The sequence below is a fragment of the Xenopus tropicalis genome, chromosome 5 (assembly GCF_000004195.4).
Source record: "Xenopus tropicalis strain Nigerian chromosome 5, UCB_Xtro_10.0, whole genome shotgun sequence".
NCBI classification, from domain to species: Eukaryota; Metazoa; Chordata; class Amphibia; order Anura; family Pipidae; genus Xenopus; species Xenopus tropicalis.
Window position 1 is genome coordinate 46025578 of NC_030681.2, and position 19190 is coordinate 46044767.

General features: G+C 39.9%; 1 protein-coding gene across 6 annotated transcripts in view; it reads left to right on the forward strand.

The window, feature by feature from the left end:
• Positions 1 to 19190, forward strand: part of birc6 (baculoviral IAP repeat containing 6) — a 139256-nt gene that overhangs the window by 42175 nt on the left and 77891 nt on the right. For 2 of the 6 annotated variants that reach the window (XM_031902932.1, XM_031902935.1), the window contains exons 25-38: positions 860 to 1174; positions 2176 to 2275; positions 2688 to 2902; positions 3142 to 3350; positions 3467 to 3813; positions 4525 to 4744; positions 5660 to 5793; positions 6363 to 6500; positions 6959 to 7086; positions 7537 to 7668; positions 10051 to 10266; positions 11430 to 11613; positions 11724 to 11873; positions 17854 to 17996. In XM_031902932.1, the coding sequence (XP_031758792.1) occupies positions 860 to 1174; positions 2176 to 2275; positions 2688 to 2902; positions 3142 to 3350; positions 3467 to 3813; positions 4525 to 4744; positions 5660 to 5793; positions 6363 to 6500; positions 6959 to 7086; positions 7537 to 7668; positions 10051 to 10266; positions 11430 to 11613; positions 11724 to 11873; positions 17854 to 17996 (2631 nt within the window). The remainder of the gene's footprint in view (positions 1 to 859; positions 1175 to 2175; positions 2276 to 2687; positions 2903 to 3141; positions 3351 to 3466; positions 3814 to 4524; positions 4745 to 5659; positions 5794 to 6362; positions 6501 to 6958; positions 7087 to 7536; positions 7669 to 10050; positions 10267 to 11429; positions 11614 to 11723; positions 11874 to 17853; positions 17997 to 19190) is intronic. The other 4 variants (XM_031902933.1, XM_031902936.1, XM_012963792.3 and 1 more) reach the window with 3 other exon arrangements.

Here is a 19190-nt window from a genome sequence, read left to right on the forward strand (position 1 = left end):
TCAACTACAGTATGCCTGCATGTTTCTAACAGTTTCCTTTAAAGTTATGCATGTGTCAAATTTTTTGTGACTGTAAGGCATTAGCTAACAATATATTTTAGCACTGAGTCCTATTTAAAGGTGTAGCATATACACTTGCTACTTAATTCCACATCCTTTCTGTTGTATGAAAATATATATTTTTTTTAACAGAATTTCAAAATATATCTGCAGTGAAATAGTAATTTCTGCAGGGAAACTCTGCTTTTTTGTAGCCGTGAAGGTGCTCAGAATTATAGTTTAATTTCTTTTGTCCACCCAAAATAAGTAAAACCCATGTAGAAGCTGGTCATATATGTAAAGATCTGCTTTTTTGAGGACCCTAAGGGACATCAAAGGTATGTAGTCTTCCGATGCCAGAACCACATCAAAGAGCTGATGTGGTCCTCTCCCCAGTGCAATATTTAAACATACCTGGTTGACATCTGGCCAATTTTTGGCCAGATGTTAGTCAAGCTGATCCAGGCAGAGGGGCCAACTGGCAGCTCAAGCCTGTGTATGGCCACCTTAAAACTCACTAAAATTAACATGGGGGTCTGGGTGCATTTGAAAAGTGGCAACTCTCCCCTCCACATATTATTTTGTTGCTTTTCAGTGAAAATCTAATATCTAATTAATTCTAGTGGTTTCACATTATGAGCATTTTGCTATAGCAGTTATTCACTAATTGTATGAATATGCGTGATCTTTGCAGTCTATAATGTGGTATAAAAGGATGCAAATTAACAGCTGATATATGCATTTACATTCTTGCATGAATGTGTTAATAGTAGGGAGACTCCACTGTTTAATTTGTGATTTAATTATTTCCTCTTTTCAGAAGGCAAAACTGGAAGCCAAGCTGCACCAGACCACAGCAGCAGCAGCTGCCGCAGCCTCAGCTGTAGGCCCAGTCCACAACTCTGTGCCTTCTAACCCTGTGGCAGCTCCAGGGTTTTTCATCCACCCTTCTGATGTCATACCTCCCACTCCAAAAACAACGCCGCTCTTCATGACTCCGCCTCTTACCCCTCCCAACGAGGCCGTGTCAGCAGTCATCAACGCAGAGCTGGCTCAGCTGTTTCCAGGCACAGTCATCGATTCTCCTCCGGCTATACTAGCATCACATAACAAAAATACAAACAAATCCAGAGTGGTAAATGCATTTAGGTTTCTCTACACAGATTGCTGTGTGTAATACTAAAAATGTGTATGTCCTGTTTATTTTCCTCACTGTTATTGAGTGCCTATTAGAAAAATATATGAATTGGGCTAATTCCCACATCCTGTTTACTCCCAGTGACTCTTGGCTTCAGCTGGAAAGTCACAAACAAGTGTGAGTGCTTTTCAGCCAGAAAACATTCACCAAAGCATTTTCTGATGGAAATATAGTTCACCCCTACATTTATAATTGTTTCTCATTAAAGCAATTGGGAGCCACAGGAGGTTGTGGGTTTCCTCAACCACTAGGGAATCTGCTGTATGTTTCATTAGCATTAGATCTTCACAAATTTTTAATCAAAATACCACTGTAATCACTTTATTCATGAGAAGGTGCTTTCAGGCATTTTGTTTTTTGTCTGAGAAACAATCTCACAGAGGTACACTACCCAGATACATTAAATACAAAATGAGGCAATAATTTCTGACACCAATACCCCCTTATCCTAAAAGCAGGTTTCCTGAAGGCTGGAGAAGATTTAAACATTGTAGAGATCAAAATAAGCTCAGAAATCATTTGTATTGCTAAACGTGCTTCCATTCACCACATAATAATAGACATGAGAATAGCATCAAGAAGGAGAAACTCTGTTAGCAACTTTTGTTGGTTCAAGAATCAAACTTGATATGGTAGAGTGAATTATTTTCAATGTAAGTAGTGAAATTAGAAATAAAAAGTACACCATACATAGTATGAATTAATCCCTTTAAATGATCTTCTAATTTGATGTAGACAACAATATTCTGAGACAAACTGCAAATGGCCTGCTCTCATCCAACAAAGTAGTTCTGAAATCACATGCAAACCACCATGGAAAAATATATTTGTTTGCGTTTGTGCAGTGTTAAAGCATTAATATATGTATGCATTTTAGTTGTTGTAATCTCCTTGGTTATCCTTCCGTTTTCCATTTATTTTTATTTCATTTTTTTCAGAATCAGCTGGGCTCTGGTCTTGCACTAGCTATCTCACATGCTTCTCACTTCCTGCAGCCTCCGCCACATCAGTCCATAATTATAGAAAGAATGCATTCTGGTAAGGTCTTATAGCTGTTTTTGTTAAAGGGGACCTGTTGCCCACATATAAAAAGCAATATTGAAAAAAAAAAAAAAAAAAGTCCTTTTCAAATTAGACATAAAACCTAAATTCTTTTTTTAAATACAACATCTTTACCTGTTATAAATGTTTTTAAAAATCTGAGTTGTCCATCATATTATCTGCTTTACAAGTTTTCCATGTGAGTGGGTCTGTGTTAATCTTGGGCACGATATTAGACAAGTAGTAGAAAGTTAAAAATGCATCCACATGAGTGCCATAGAGTAGGATTTATTGGAAGAACATGCTTTTTTTTTTTTTTTTTTTTTTTGTAGTTGCCACTTGAAAAAGTTGGATTGCACATAATTTGGAAGCTAATATTCACCATTTGTTTGTGTAATGTTTCTCTTAGGGGCCAGAAGGTTTGTGACGCTGGACTTTGGAAGGCCTGTGCTGCTGACTGATATCCTAATCCCCACATGTGGGGATCTGGCATCTCTCTCAATTGATATCTGGAGTTTAGGGGAGGAGGTAGATGGCAGGAGATTAGTAGTTGCAACTGACATCAGCACCCATTCGCTTATATTGCACGACTTAATTCCACCACCTGTCTGCAGGTTCATGAAGGTATTTTTTCCTGTTACTAACTGGCTTACATTACAAGCACATTACTGTGTTTGATTAATTAAAATGTCCATCTTAATTTAAAGCATTACCACCAGAAGTAATTGAATATTTCAGTCTGGCAACGCTGCAATTGTTTTCCCTTCATATTTTATGGGATCTGTTGTTTGCAAAAATAAAATAAAAATCAGGGCCTGGTTTTGAGAAATAAAAGTGCATGTATTATGTTTTTCCCCCCATAGATAACAGTGATTGGACGTTATGGCAGTACAAATGCAAGAGCCAAGATTCCACTTGGTTTTTACTATGGCCACACATACATCTTACCTTGGGAGAGTGAACTAAAGCTAATGCATGACCCACTCAGAGGGGAAAGTGAATCTGCAAATCAGCCAGATGTTGACCAACATTTAACCATGATGGTAGCTTTGCAGGAGGACATTCAGTGCAGGTCATTATTTTAATTAAACATTCAAATAACTGTTGTAATTTGTGCTGTGGGGTTTCTTAATGGTATAATATGTTCTAATACTGCACAATTTCAACTGTCCTATGTTAATTCCTTAGATACAACCTGGCCTGTCATCGGTTGGAAACTTTGCTGCAGAGCATTGACCTTCCACCTCTTAATAGTGCCAACAATGCACAGTATTTTCTGAGAAAGCCAGACAAGGCTGTAGAAGAGGACAGTAGAGTTTTTTCAGCTTATCAAGACTGCATTCAGCTGCAGCTTCAGTTGAACTTGGCTCATCATGCAGTGCAGCGACTTAAAGTAGCTCTGGGCATGAGCAGGAAAACACTGCAAGAGCAATCTGATTCTAAAGAACTGATACACACTTCTTCAACTGAACAGCTGCGCACTATTATAAGATACCTCCTGGATACCTTGCTAAGCCTTCTCCATTCTTCCAATGGTTTGTATTCTACTATTCTAATGGCATTACTAAATATTCTTAAACAGTTAAATACTTAATGATAATGCTTTCAAGTAAAACTTGTGTATAAATGTAATTTTGCATAATATGTGCAAACTACTTTTGGGACAAAAAATGACAAACTCTATGGTTTTAAATAATTTTTATTTTAATACTGTCTTCTGTAGGGAATATTAACTGTTTTGGCAAAAGTGTCTGAACCCCTGTCCAATATCTCATTCCCAAACCAAAATTAATATGAAATTGGTTATTGTTTTTTCAGTTTACTTTACCTGACAAAATCCTCCTTATAATTTTTCACACTCGGACCTATGGCATACGTCACTTTCATCCACAGCTGTGTTCGGGTGGAGATGAACAATACCCCCCCTGTCGTTGCTGCAAATACTGCAGAATGGAAAGTGCGTCATTTGACACACATGGACTAGTAACATAGACCTCAACAGCAACTTTTTTTGCACCAAGGTCTGCCTGTCCCCACTGAAAATCCAACAGGGAGCTTCAGTTCATTAGTATGAAGGACATTTTAGGACTGCTTACAGCGGTGGACAAAACTCCCATTTGTCGGCGGCTATGCTGCTAATTGATTATTTTACCTTGTAATGCAGTTAATGGTAAATAATCCATAGAATAAAGGGTAATTATCAGGAAGTTATAACAACTGTTGATCTTTTTTTTTTTTTACTGCAGGGCACTCTGTTCCAGGAGTTCTACAAAACACTTTCCATGCTCAAGCCTGTGAGGAGCTCTTTAAACACTTATGCATAAGCGGGACCCCAAAGATCCGTCTGCACACAGGCCTTTTGCTGGTGCAGCTTTGTGGTGCTGAGAGATGGTGGGGACAGTTTCTCTCCAATGTTTTGCAGGAGCTCTACAATTCGGAGCAGTTGTTGATATTTCCTCAGGATAGGTACTGTAAAGCTCATGTTTTGCTTAGTATGTTTTGTAATTTTGTAATTATTTTTTTTTTATTTTAGAAACATACAAACAAATAAATAAAAAGCAATAATTTCTAAACTCTTTTAATTATAGATAAATATCATGTGCTACCCAAAGTTGTTTTTTTTTGTTTGTTTTAATAAAAGGCCAGCTTAGGTATGAGAAAAATCTTTCATTACCTATGTCTAAAGGAGAATAGGTGCTGTGGGCAATTGGCTCTTTGCTATTAGGCTATATTATGTATTAGGCTGACTGCAGAAAAGATTAATTCTGTACATTGGTGTATATTTGTACTGCTGCTGGAAAGCCTAGTAAAAATTTGTACTCCTATGACTTTTAGCAGCTAAACTGTTGGTTTCATTAAAAGGGTAGTTTATCTTCAAAGCACTTTTTCCATTTCAGTTGTTTTCAGATATTACAAGAGACAAAATACATTTTTCCAATTGCTTTCTTTTTTTTCTACGTTTGTACAATTTTTCTGTTGTAAAAATGAATTTGCTTTCTGTTCTTGCCTATGGTGTTTTTCAGCTCTCAACTAATTGTACAAAACTTAATTTTATGGTATTATGTTAATGTATAACCAGGTTGCCAACTCTTAACTGTTATAATTTGCTACATTGGTTGATACATTTGTGCATCAAATGAAAAGTCAGCAAGCATTATATTGGTAGTAACAGTTGAATGTAGTAAAGCTCAGAGTAATTGCCCCTGGCAAACATGAGAGGATAGAAATAAAATGTTAAACTTAATTCTTTTCAAAACTGTGAAGCAAGTAGTTATTGTTGCAGTGTTGGTAGAATTCTGCAGTGTCATGCTTCAGAAAAGGCTTTATGTAAGTTTATAAAATGATAATTAATCTTGTGATTTTTTTCCCCCCCTTTTATAGGGTGTTCATGCTTCTTTCATGCATAGGTCAAAGATCACTTAGCAACAGCGGTGTTTTGGAAAGCTTACTGAATCTATTAGACAGTCTGCTTTCTCCTCTGCAGCCACACTTACCAATATATCGCCGTGTTGAAGGCAAGTAAATAGTTTTTTTTTTTTTTTTAGTTTGTACATTTAAGTAAACAATGCAGGACTGCTGTATCTGTAACCTTTATTCCTCGGCAATAATGGACTTTGGAGCATTAGGATCAGCAATGTATACCTGCCATTCATGAGCAAAAATTCACGAGTAATTTTGTCAAAAATGTGTTTGATTTGCCCTTATTAAAAATATCTAAATCTTATGTGTTGTATGAGGCTAATGGTGCAGATTGGGTTTTTTACGTTTGCAGAGAAGACTGATCTGCATCTAATGCTGAATGTTAGAATATATTGTTTCCGTAATTCAACAGCTTATAAATAGATCATGTAATTAAAAGAAAGTGTAATATATAGTATTGAAATCTATGCACAATAACCCTTTTAAAGTTAAAATGTGGCTTGTATTAATAAATTTAAATAAAATACCTTTTTTTTTACCTCATGCCAAACAACAGGCTTATAGGATGCAGCAACTTTGGTTGTAGTGCTTTGTGTCCTGAGTTTGAATCTGACCAAGGCACAATTTGAATGTTAATAATTTTTTTTCTTTTTTTTTTCTGTAGGTGTCTTGGACATTCCCATGATTAGCTGGGTAGTCATGCTTGTGTCCCGTTTACTGGACTACGTCGCTACTGTTGAAGATGAAGCTGCAGCCTCAAAGAAGCCTTTAAATGGAAAAGAAAGAGAGAGATTCCTATCAGGTAAATGCATTTTAGGTTTGTTCGGTTTTATTAGATATAAAGGTCCCCATACACTGGCAGATCCACTTGCTTGGCGATGTCGCCAAGCGAGCGGATCTTCTCCCGATATCGGCAGAATCCATGGTAATTCGATCGTTTGGCCCTGGGGCCAAACGATCGAATTATAATGACGGGCATAGGTAAAGTCGGTCCAGGAACCGCATCAACGAGCCGATGCGGACCCCGATCCGACTAGATTTTCTAACCTGCCTGATTGAGATCTGGCCGATTTCAGGCCAGATATCGGTTGGGCAGGCCCGTCGGAAGTGCCCATAGACGGGCCGATTACCTGCCGAATCGGTCCAAGGGACCCATATCGGCAGCTACTATCCCCCCGTGTATGGGGACCTTTAGTAATGTTAAATTTTATATTTATTTATTATAATTTTATATTATATATAACTATTTTATGTCTGCAGGCAACCAATGGAGTTTTATTAACAATAGCCTGCATACACATAGTATGAGAAGTTCAACCAAAGGCAACAGTAGTCTGGAGAGGCTGTATTCCAGGAAGATCAGGAAACAGCTTGTTCATCACAAACAGGTAATCTGTATGGTGGATAATGGATACTGTACCATATTGTTTAATGATAAGATACTGTGATTTCTCTGTATAACTACCAAATGATAAGCTATTTTCTGCAACCCTTCTGTTTTATAGTATGGATTACATCATTTTTGTAATGCGCACATTCAATTTGAGGGTTATTCTAGTTTAACAACAATAATTTTTCTGCATAAGCTATTTCTAGGAGTTATAAATTTAGAGAGCTGTGTTTTTGTTTTATGCATTTAAAGCACTTGTCATACAAGTAGTCAGATTATTCGAGTTTGTGACTATGTAGCTATTTTCTGATATTCCCACACTGTAGAAATGTTTTATGACCTTTGGCATAGATTGCCAATCAGCTTTGTTTAGTTATGTGCATAGTGGGCACAGCTGTAAGCAAGGGAGAGTTATTTATTTCATTTAATAAATTAACTTTTCTTCTAGCAACTCAACCTACTAAAGGCAAAACAGAAGGCTTTAGTAGAGCAAATTGAAAAAGAGAAAATACAGAGCAACAAAGGATCTTCCTACAAACTGTTGGTTGAACAAGCAAAGCTGAAGCAAGCTACTTCTAAGGTAACTTTTCTTAGGTTGTGATTTAAAAAAAATATTTGGTATTGCAAAAAGATCGAATGTGTTTTTATTTTTCATGCATTTTAGAGGCTTTTGAGTGTATGCTGAGCAGTAAACAAAGCTTTAAATAATGATGTATACTTGAGAGTTGGTATATTGTAATGCAGGGCTATCCAACTGGTGGCCCACGGGCCGCATGGGGCCCCCCTCTGTGTGGCCCTCACCTGTCTGGCTGCTTTGATGGTTTACCATTGTTCACACCTCAGGCTCAGGCTGTAATCACCCACATTGTTCACCTGTTCACACCTCAGACATTCCCTCTTACACATCCAGCATTGTGTCTGCTGCCTGTGTGTGCCATAGGGCAGGCATAGTGTGCCACACATAGGAAGGGGAGGGCAGGAATAGTATGGCACACATAGGCAGGGGAGGGCAGGAATAGTATGGCACACATAGGCAGGGGAGGGCAGGCATAGTATGGCACACATAGGCAGGGGAGGGCAGGCATAGTATGGCACACATAGGCAGGGGAGGGCAAGCATAGTATGGCACACATAGGCAGGGGAGGGCAGGCATAGTATAGCACACATAGGCAGGGTAGGGCAAGCAGTACTCTGCCTTCTCTATGCCTCCCCTATCCAGCCTGTGTGTGCCATACTCTGCCTTCCCTATGCTGCTCGTGTGTGCCATACTCTGCCTTTTCGTATGTTGCCTGTGTGTGCCATACTATGCCTTTCCTATGCTGCCTGTGTGTGCCATACTCTGCCTTTCCTATGCTGCCTGTGTGTACCATACTCTGCCTACCCTACCCTGCCTGTGTGTGCCATACTCTGCCTTTTCTTATGTTGCCTGTGTGTGCCTTACTCTCCCTGCCCTTAGCTGCCTGTGTGTGCCTTACTCTCCCTGCCCTATGCTGCCTGTGGGAGGGGAACCTGGCAGGGGTTTGTTCTGGTAGTTTGTTAGCATTGGAAATAGTCATTATATGGTCCCTAAGGTGTGTAATTATATGCTGGTGGTTGCTGTGCTATCCACAGAAGAGGAGGAGGCATATGGATTTAAGTGCATGTCTCATATGACATAATATAATTCTTTCACATATGAATGAAGGGTGATATCCGTTCAGTGAGCACCAAACATTGGGTTTTTGCTGTGTTGCCACCATTAATGTGGGGATGGTCTTAAAAGCTCTTGTGATAACATGGTATCACAGAAGTTGCACAGCACTGTTGTAATGTATGCACATCATTTTTGTCAGAGTAACATTACTTTATTAAAGGGGAACTCCAGCTTCCAAGCCAAAATTTGTTAAGAGCCCCACACAACACAGAAACCACTAATATACCTATCACTGTAATATGTTCCTCTCAAAAAAGTATGAATAAATACAATTTTATATGCTGAGATCCAGCTACAAAGCAGTTCTTCTCTTTCTGCATCACTTGAAATCCTGGCAGGAGAGGAGAGACCAAAAACATTGATGTTTCAAAACAACGTCTCCACAGCTTACAAGACAGCATGTAGGGACTACAATCACCCACAATGCGTTGCACTGTGATTTTCCTTTCCTTATTGACATCACGTGTGCATGGGATTGTGGGTTTTGGAGGATGCAGGCCGAGGACAGTCGACTACTGTTGCATTTTAAGGTCTCAGAGAAGTCAGCCAGATCAGCAGGAGAACAAGGGACTAGGCTGTTTCAAACCATACATAGTAACATAGTAAGTTAGGTTAAAAAAAAGACACCTGTTCATCAAGTTCAACCATTATGCCTATACATAACATGCCTAGCTGCTAGCTGATCCAGAGGAAGGCAAAACAAACCCCCCCTGAAGCCTTTCATATTATTACATTAAGAATTATGGAAAGGCTGCATATTTTTTAATTGATGTATATTGCAAAGTTGCTTGAAATTATGTTTACCTTTAAAAAGATGTTTTGTTTGGGTGGAGTTCCCCTTTAAACAAATTCTCAGCTGCCATTTTTCCTGCATCAGCCATTTCTATAAGATGCACTAGTCAGATGTTTATTTTAAAAACAAGCATTGAATTTCTATTTTGTGTTCTAACGTTACACTTATGCTTAGGACTTTTTTATGTTTGCTTGTCTTTTCATGTTATATATTAATGCAGAAGGAAAGGCTAAGTCACTTGGGGGTGCCAAAATTTTAGGCACCCCCAAGTGACTTTAATCGCTTACCTTTTACCTCGCGCTGGTGCCCCTGTTAGGAGAAAACCGCATGCAAACTTTTATCGTTAACCGCTGAAAGGTTTAGCAGCAGCTTTGTGTACTTATAAGCATTGTTTTAAATATTAAGTAGAATATGTATATAAAGACTGAACAGAAAAAATATTTATATGTGCTTGTATGCTTTTCCTCCTGCTCTAGCACTTTAAAGATTTGATACGCCTGCGACGTACAGCTGAATGGCCTCGATCTGCTCAAGATACAGAAGTATCTGCAACTAAAGAGATTCCAGAAATAGAACCTCTTCCATTTACCTTGGCACATGAACGGTGCATCTCTGTTGTACAAAAACTTGCACTCTTCCTCTTATCAATGGATTTCACTTGCCATGCTGATTTGCTGCTGTTTGTCTGCAAGGTACTTAGAATATACAGTAGTTAATGTATTGACGACTGTTGATAATCATTCATAGTTTATACATTTGATTCCTGTAGTAATCACCAAAAAAAAACATTTTTGGTGATTTGCTAAATTATTGTTATTCATGTAACAAAATCTGTTGAGTACATTTCTCCTCTTTTTTTATAGCTTACAAACAGTGCTGAGCCTTGCTGTTTTGGTGGCCTAGGCAAACCCAGCACAGTGCGACCCCCAACAACCCCCACTTTTTTGCTTGTAAACATGTAAAAAAAACAAATTTTTAAAATCTCATTTACCTTTTAAACATGTTATGTCTCTCATCATTTCACACTAAGCCTCTACTTTTTTTCCTTTCAGTTTGTCAGTCTGCCTCTTTTCTCCCTTTCTTCACTGTCATCTTACTCTTCTTCCTGGTACCCTATTTTCTTATTTTGCAGTGTACCTTTCTATACTCATATACTGACCTTTTTGCCAGTCTCCCCATTTGCCTTTCTCTTTTTTTTTCCCCCTTGTCCTCTTGTGCCGATCTCTTCTATTTCCCCTCCCTCTCTTTCAATATGTGCTGTCCTCCTCTGTCTCCCCCCACACCTTGCCATGTCTGGTCCCTCTCTGTGCTTCCACAATGTGCCTGTCTCTCACGCCCACTAGTTCTTATTCTCTGATTCTTTACACATTACTTCCAGATGCTAAAGTTTCCACCTCATTCCCCTCCACAACGTGCCAGTCTCTTCTTTTTCCTCCATATCCCTTTTTAGCACCCATCCCCTTATGCCCCAGCACTCGATCGAGCAGTTTCAACAGTCTGCCAAATAGACCAGCGTTCCTAAGCAGAGAATGCTCCTTTCTTAGTGGATATGCAGCTGATCACTACCAGCTAGAAATCCATGTAGAGGAGGATGCTTGGGGTATCACAGTATCTCTGTGCATGGCTTTAATTTTCCGATGCAGAGTGTGCTGGTTGGTAGCAGGGCCCTCCATTAGTTTGTACTCATACATGTTGACAAAACATTGTCCCACTGTGACGGTACACTGTTGATACTCTGCTGACCCCTAGGTACAGCCCTGCTTAAAAACATACCATCTGTCAGATTTCTTAGTAATTAATGTCCGACAACTATGGTATGGTAAAATTTTTAAACCAAGTATGCATATTGTTTTAGGTGCTAGCAAGGATAGCAAATGCTACACGTCCAACAATACACTTGTGTGAAATTGTAAATGAGCAACAACTGGAAAGATTGCTGCTTCTTCTGGTGGGGACAGACTTCAACCGAGGAGACATCTCTTGGGGTGGCGCTTGGGCACAGTATTCCTTGACTTGCATGCTCCAGGATATTCTAGCAGGTACAGCACCAATTAAAAAAATATTTTATATAATATATACACACACATGCGTATTTTAATCTTTGTAATGTTTAGATGTGAAATCTAACAGGATTATTCTTTCTTTGCAGGGGAGCTCCTGGCCCCTTTAGCTGCTGAAGCACTAGATGAAGTGGCAATGGGTGAGGAAGCAGGAGCCTCGGCTGGTGACTCAGATGACTCCTGGCAGCAACTACCACTGTTCGAATCTGTAGATGAACCCTTGTTACCAGATATATCAGGTAAGAGTTTATGCTTCCCACAAAAAAAAAAAAAAATCTTTTAAATAGAAAGATTGTCATTGGTTCTAAAGTTTGTGTTATTCTAGGTCTTCAGCCCTGTTACAACATTACGTTGTTAGAAAATGGTGATTATTTTATTGTGGGCCAAGGGTGCAGATTGTGATGCAGGGTAAACTGTGTGATATATTTGGCTGCCAAATAGTTTGAAATGCCTTATTCTGCAAATCCTTAACATTTTAAATCAAATATATGAATTCTTGCCTTTTTTATTTTGTATGCAATCATAATTTTGTACATAATGTTGAAAAACCATCCTGTTTAGCTTCTTCTTACATGTTTTTCAGATTTTTATATTTGCAGCGCTTTTATTTTTGCCCTTAAACTGCATTAAATGACGAATCTTGCTAAATGCTAAAGACAAAAATCTAAGTCTAAGTGTAGCATAAAGTCAGTTATAGGTTTTTATCTTAAAGAATTGCCTTTTTATTGACTTACTCCCAGATCATCTTGATGAGAAGACTGTCTGCATTTTAGCAGTAGGCAGCTGGCCCAGGAGCCGCAGCATTATGTTAAAGGTTCAGTAACACTAGAAAATGTATCTATTATTTCCCTCACGTCCCTTGGCAGCACTTACTAGAGAGAGATGACTTCCACCTGGTAGGAAAACACCACACCCCCCAATTAATTACTCCACCCCCTCATCTCCTATAAGTCCCTCTGCTTCCTTCTAGCCCTCAGTGTTTTTTTCCTACCCAAGGGATTACACCATGTTTTTTTTTTATATATACCTGGGCGCCTTTCAGATGACTGGCCTCCAGAAATGCGTATGACCAGGGCGCCTTACAGATGTTTGTGCCCCCTGCGTGGTGGTGGACTTACCCTTACGCATTCCCTGTGGAAATCAGGGCTGTTACCAGGTCGCCTATCAAATGATTGTGCCTCCTGTGTATTGTAACCGGCGGCCGCTGCACTCCTCTGTGTTCGGCAGGTGAGAGCGCGATGTGATGACGTCATCAGCGGCGTCGGTGGAACGCATGCAGGCGTTGGAACGCAAACGTCATATCCGGGAAAGGAATGCCGTTTTAAACCAGCAAGCATGGCGGATCATTGCCGCTCCCAGGGGTACTGCTGTTGGCCCGTGCTGGTCCTGTGCATAGCGTTCCAACTCTGCCACAATGGCTGACACTGCTTTAGAGAAGGAGAAGGGAAAGTCTAAAGAGAAGGCTAAAACTAAAGAAAATGTATCTGAATCTCCTAAAGGGAAGAAAGAGATAAAGAAACCAGCCTCCATATCTTGTTTTGGGTGTGATATAAAATTTAACCCTGTGGAAGGTGAAAAATTATGCAATACATGTAAAGGGAAACTAAAAAATCCTGTCAATTCCCCAGAAGGGACTGAGGGACTAGTGTCCTGGATGAAAGGAGCTATGTTGCAGGCTTTTGAATCTTTTAAGCAGAAGCCAAATAAAGAGGTATTGCAAGCTGACAGTCCATTTTATGAGGATTTTTCATCTGATACATCATTTGGGGAAGGTACCTCTAAGTTTAAATATGAATCTGAGTCAGAGGAAGGAGAAATTTCAGAATCTGAAGATTTTTTTCCTGTTGATGATATAGGGGCCCTTATTGCGGCTGTCAGAGATACAATGGGGTTAGAAGAGTCTTCTGAGCCCCCTAAAAAATCAAGTAAATTGTTTGCAAACATAAGTAAGCGTAAACCATCTTTTCCAGTGGATGAAGCTATTAAGAACAAAATTAAAAGTCAGTGGTCTGTCTTAGATAAGAAATGGGCTCCGCAAAAGAAGTTTTATTCTCTTTTTCCTTTTGAGGTTGAGGACACAAAATTCTGGGATGTACCTCCAAAATTGGATCCTCCAGTAGCCCAAACTATCAAAAGAACAACCTTACCGTTAGAAGACAGTACTGGTCTCGGGGACGCCATGGATAGGAAAGCAGAGGGGGCCCTAAGGAAAACCTATCTGGCAGCAGCAGCAGGTTTCAAGCCAGCAATAGCGGCGGCTTCAGTGGCAAGATCTCTTAAGGTCTGGATCCTGCAACTAGAGAAAGCCTTAAAGAAGGGAGTACCAAGAGAAAACCTTTTAGCAGATTTGCCTATGGTGATCTCAGCCTCTGATTTTTTAACTGAAGCTGCTTTATCTTCAGTGGATATATTGGCTAAAACTACAGCATTTGCTACCTCAGCCAGAAGAGCTCTATGGCTCAAACCCTGGGTGGCAGATATAGCCTCCAAAAACCGTCTGCTTAATCTTCCATTTGAGGGAGAAAAACTTTTTGGATCCCAGCTGGAACTTCTAGTGGAAAAGAAGTCTGATGATAAAGTGAGAAGCTTACCTCAAGACAAGAAATTATACAAGCGACCTTCCTTTCGGGGTTTCAGAACCTCTTACAAGTATAGACAAGACTGGAGGAGTGGTAAAACATCAGGGGATAGAAATTATACCCAATCTAGAGGAAGATCTTCAAGAGGAAGGGGCCGTCCAAATTTCAATCAAAAACCTTTCTCAGCATGACGCCTTGCCAGTTGGAGGAAGATTGAAGGGGTTCGTTCAGGAATGGGAAAAAATCACCTCAGACAAATGGGTGTTACAAACAATAAGCCTAGGATATTCAATAGAATTCTATGGTCTTCCTCCAACAAGATTTATAGAAACACGCTTACCAAAACAAAGGGTTGCAAAACAAGCCATGGAATTAGCAATCCAAGAATTCAAAGAAATGAAAGTATTGATTCAGGTACCCCAAAAAGAAAAATTCAGGGGGGTCTACTCCCCAATCTTCCTTGTACCAAAACCAAACGGGAAATACAGAACCATCATAGATCTAAGATATTTAAATCAATTTATATTCAAGAAGAAGTTCAAAATGGAATCAATAAGATCCACCCTGTTAGCGCTTCGCGAAGGGGATGTGATGTGTACTATAGATCTAAAAGACGCCTACCTTCATATTCCCATAAGGGAATGTCACCAAAAATTCTTAAGAGTAGCCATAAGAGGACCTGCAGGAACAGAACACTTTCAATTCGCAGCCCTGCCGTTTGGAATATCGAGTGCACTAAGAGTCTTTACAAAGGTAATAATAGTAGTCGCAGCGTACTTAAGAACTCAAGGTATTGCTATTATTCCTTATCTGGACGACTGTCTACTAAAAGCAGAAACCGATTTAGGGTTACAAAGGAACCTATTCAAAGCAATAGAGGTTTTACAGTCATTGGGCTGGTTAATAAATTGGGAAAAATCCAATCTAATTCCTACAAAAGAGATAAAGTTTTTGGGAATGATCTGGAACACAGAAGAAGGAAGAATTTTCCTTCCTCCAGGAAAAAGGGAAAAAATCAGAGACAGAGTGCGCAAGTTTCAAAACAAAAAATTTTCTTCAATAAAGCAGGGTTTAGAAATTTTGGGTCTTTTTTCAGCAGTATTAGAAGCAGTTCCATGGGGTCGTGCCCATATGAAAGACCTGCAAAAATATATGAACTCAGTTTGGGATCATCAGAAGGCATCACTCAGGAAGAAACTCTATGTTCCACCGGAAATAAAGAGATCTCTTACTTGGTGGTTACACCCAGGGAACCTTTCAAAAGGTTCATCCCTATTTCCTATTCCTCCCTTAGTCATCACAACAGACGCAAGTGGCAAAGGTTGGGGAGCACATTTAGGAAACCTGGTAGAGCAAGGTATCTGGGAAAAAGGTATTGGTCATCAGGCAGCAAACTCCTTAGAGTTGGAAGCAGTATGGAGAGCTCTGCTTGCTTTCAAAACTATTGTAAAAGACCAAAATGTTCTAATACATACAGACAATGTGGCAACAGCCTACTATATAAATCACCAAGGAGGTTCCAGAAGCAAAGATCTGGGAATGAGAATAAAAAAGATCATGGGCTGGGGAGAAAAAAATCTAAAAAGTATTCTAGCCCGCCATATCTCTGGGCACAGCAATATCAGAGCAGACTTTTTAAGTCGCAGGTTGATACTCCCCGGGGAGTGGAGTCTAGATCCAGAAACATTTCTTCAGATTTGCAAGGTCTGGGGTTCTCCAGAAATAGACCTCATGGCCTCAAAGTACAATGCAAAGCATCAAAGATATTTTTCCCTTACAACAGGCCAAGGCGAGGAAGCAGTGGATGCTCTAGCCCAATCATGGGATTTCAGCCTAGCATATGTCTTTCCGCCTATCCCTATGTTAGCAAGAGTGATCAAGAAATTGCACTTTGCTCAACAGAAGTGATTCTAATAGCTCTTGCCTGGCCCAGAAGGAGTTGGTACTCCAGTCTTCTCCAACTTTCTGTCAGTCCTCCTTGGCTCCTTCCAGTGAAGGAAAATCTCCTACACCAGGGACCAATTTTGCATCCAAACCCTGCAGCTCTTCAGCTCACAGCATGGAGACTGAAAGGGATGTTATGAAAGCACAAGGGATATCTTCACCAGTCATTGAAGTTCTGTTACAGAGCAGGAAAGAAATTACAAATAAAATTTATCAAAGAATTTGGTCTTGTTTCAGGAAGTGGTGCTCAAATAGAAACTAACTCCAGAAGATGTTCCAGTGTCAATCATATTAGATTTTCTACATGATGGATTTAAGAAGAAATTAGCTCCAAATACACTTAAGGTACACATTGCGGCCTTATCAGCTTTCAAGAACATATCCTTGGCGGAGCATCCATTGATCAAAAGATTTGTCAGGGCTGTTCAAAATATTAGACCTAAGACAAATAACCTAACTCCAAATTGGGACTTAGACATTGTGTTAAGAGCCTTACAAAATGTTCCTTTTGAACCCTTGGAAGAAGTTTCCCTGTATCATCTGTCCATTAAAACAGTATTTTTAGTGGCAGTTTGTTCAGCCAGACGCGTAGGAGAACTACATGCTTTATCATGTAAAAATTCGTGTCTACAAGTTTTTCCAGACAGGATCATTCTCAAAGCAGATCCTTTGTTCAGACCTAAAGTCTCATCTAATTTTCATAGAAACTTTGAAGTCATTCTTCCAGCTTTTTTTGCAGAACCAAGAAATAAAGTGGAGGAAAAGCTACACTTACTAGATGCCAAAAGATGTGTTTTGTTCTATTTAAACAAGGTAAAACCTTTTCGTATATCTCATAACCTTTTCGTTTCCTTTTGGGGAAAGAACAAGGGGAAGCGTGCCTCAAAAACTTCCATTTCCAGATGGATAAAACAGGCAATTTCCTTAGCCTATTCTGCTTCAGGGAAATCAATACCTCCAAACCTCAAGGCACATTCTACCAGAGCAGTGTCAGCCTCACAGGCAGAAGTTGGAGGCGTGTCAGTGGACCAGATATGTAGAACAGCTTCGTGGGCAAGTTTCAGAACATTTGCAGAGCATTACCGACTGAACGTAGGTACCCCTGGGGAAGTGGCATTCGCAAATACGGTACTTTATTCAAATTGTAAAAAAAACCCCCCTTGACGTACTGCTACTCAACTCTCTCTAGTAAGTGCTGCCAAGGGACGTGAGGGAAATAACGGATTTATACTTACGTAAATTCCTTTTCCCTCAGTCCCGAAGGCAGCACAATATCCCTCCCTTACAGTAAATATTCTATCAGCATTGTGTATGTGTCTTATTGCTTGAGAAAATCACTGAGGGCTAGAAGGAAGCAGAGGGACTTATAGGAGATGAGGGGGTGGAGTAATTAATTGGGGGGTGTGGTGTTTTCCTACCAGGTGGAAGTCATCTCTCTCTAGTAAGTGCTGCCTTCGGGACTGAGGGAAAAGGAATTTACGTAAGTATAAATCCGTTATATTCTTGCTTTATGTAAATTAGCTCCTTTGCAGCAGTGGAGGCAAATGGTGATGGCAGATAACTGTACTATACAGAGATTCTTTAATCCATGGTAAAGGCAATCTTGAAATTACAGCCTTAAAATTGCCTAGTAGAGAACTACGTGGTATTTAGGTGGCAGACTTGGCAGTATTAAAGCTGTTTTCATCACCCAAAGGTGCTCCTCCTCTGTCATCTTTGGATAAAGATAAAGAAATTGACCTTGAATTACTTCAAGACCTGATGGAAGTTGATATTGATCCTTTAGATATTGATTTGGAAAAAGATCCCCTTGCAGCCAAAGTCTTCAAGGTATGGCACGTGAGTTTTGTCTATTTTTATTGCTTTAAATGTTCTATTTTGTTGCCATGGGACAAATAGATTAGAAATTGGATTCTCCAAGGGGCAGGTGCTTGGTACCTACTTAACTAATTACAGAAGATTTCTTATAATATCTAGTAGAATTAAGTCTAAAACAACTGGACTTTTCTGAGTTTTTCTTGAAAACGTTTCACCACTCATCCGAGTGGCTTCTTCAGTTCAAATGACTGGTAGGGAATTCCCCGGTATTTAAACTCTTGATGGTAGTAGAGTCACAGACATCCAATCACAATGGTTCCATTGAACTTGTTCAGTTAGGTGTTAGCTGAAACTGACAGGTGTAAGAAGGTATGATCCAATCACAATGGTACCAAGATTCTCATTGATGAAGGTGTTAATCCTTCAAAGTACATGACTGGAAGTGTGAACTGTTGTGAAACTGCCGGGGTAAGGATGTCAACGCGCCATTGTATGTTGGTGACAAGCGGTGTCTCAGGCCCCCTCCTCTGTTCAGGGATGGTTTTTCCAGGTTGGCATAAATGGCCTCTTTCACACCTCTTTCAAACCATCTGTCCTCTCGGTCCAAAATATGCACGTTACTGTCCTCAAAAGAGTGACCTTTTTCTTTGAGGTGTAGATAGACCGCTGAGTCTTGTCCTGAGGAGTTTGCCCGCCTATGTTGGGCCATTCTCTTACAGAGAGGTTGTTTTGTCTCCCCAATGTATAAGTCTGAGCACTCTTCACTACACTGGACAGCATAGACCACATTACTTTTCATGTGCTTGGGTGTTGGGTCTTTCGGGTGCACCAGCTTCTGTCTCAGGGTGTTGCTGGGTTTGAAAAACACAGGAATGCGATGTTTGTTGAAAATTCTCCTAAGTTTTTCTGATGTTCCAGCAACATATGGAATGACTATGTTGTTTCGCCTGCTGTGTTCCTCCCTTCTGTTTGTAGGTCTGGTCTTTCTGTTGGTCTTTGATTTGGTTTTGATGAAGGCCCAGTCTGGGTACCCACAAGTTTTCAGAGCTCCTTTTAGATGTTTATATTCTTTCTCCTTGGCCTCTGCATTGGATGCCACAGTTTCAGCCCGATGATGTAGAGTCCTAATTACACCCAGTTTATGTTCCAAAGGGTGGTGGGAATCAAACAGCAAGTACTGGTCTGTGTGGGTGGGTTTCCTGTATACTTCAATAT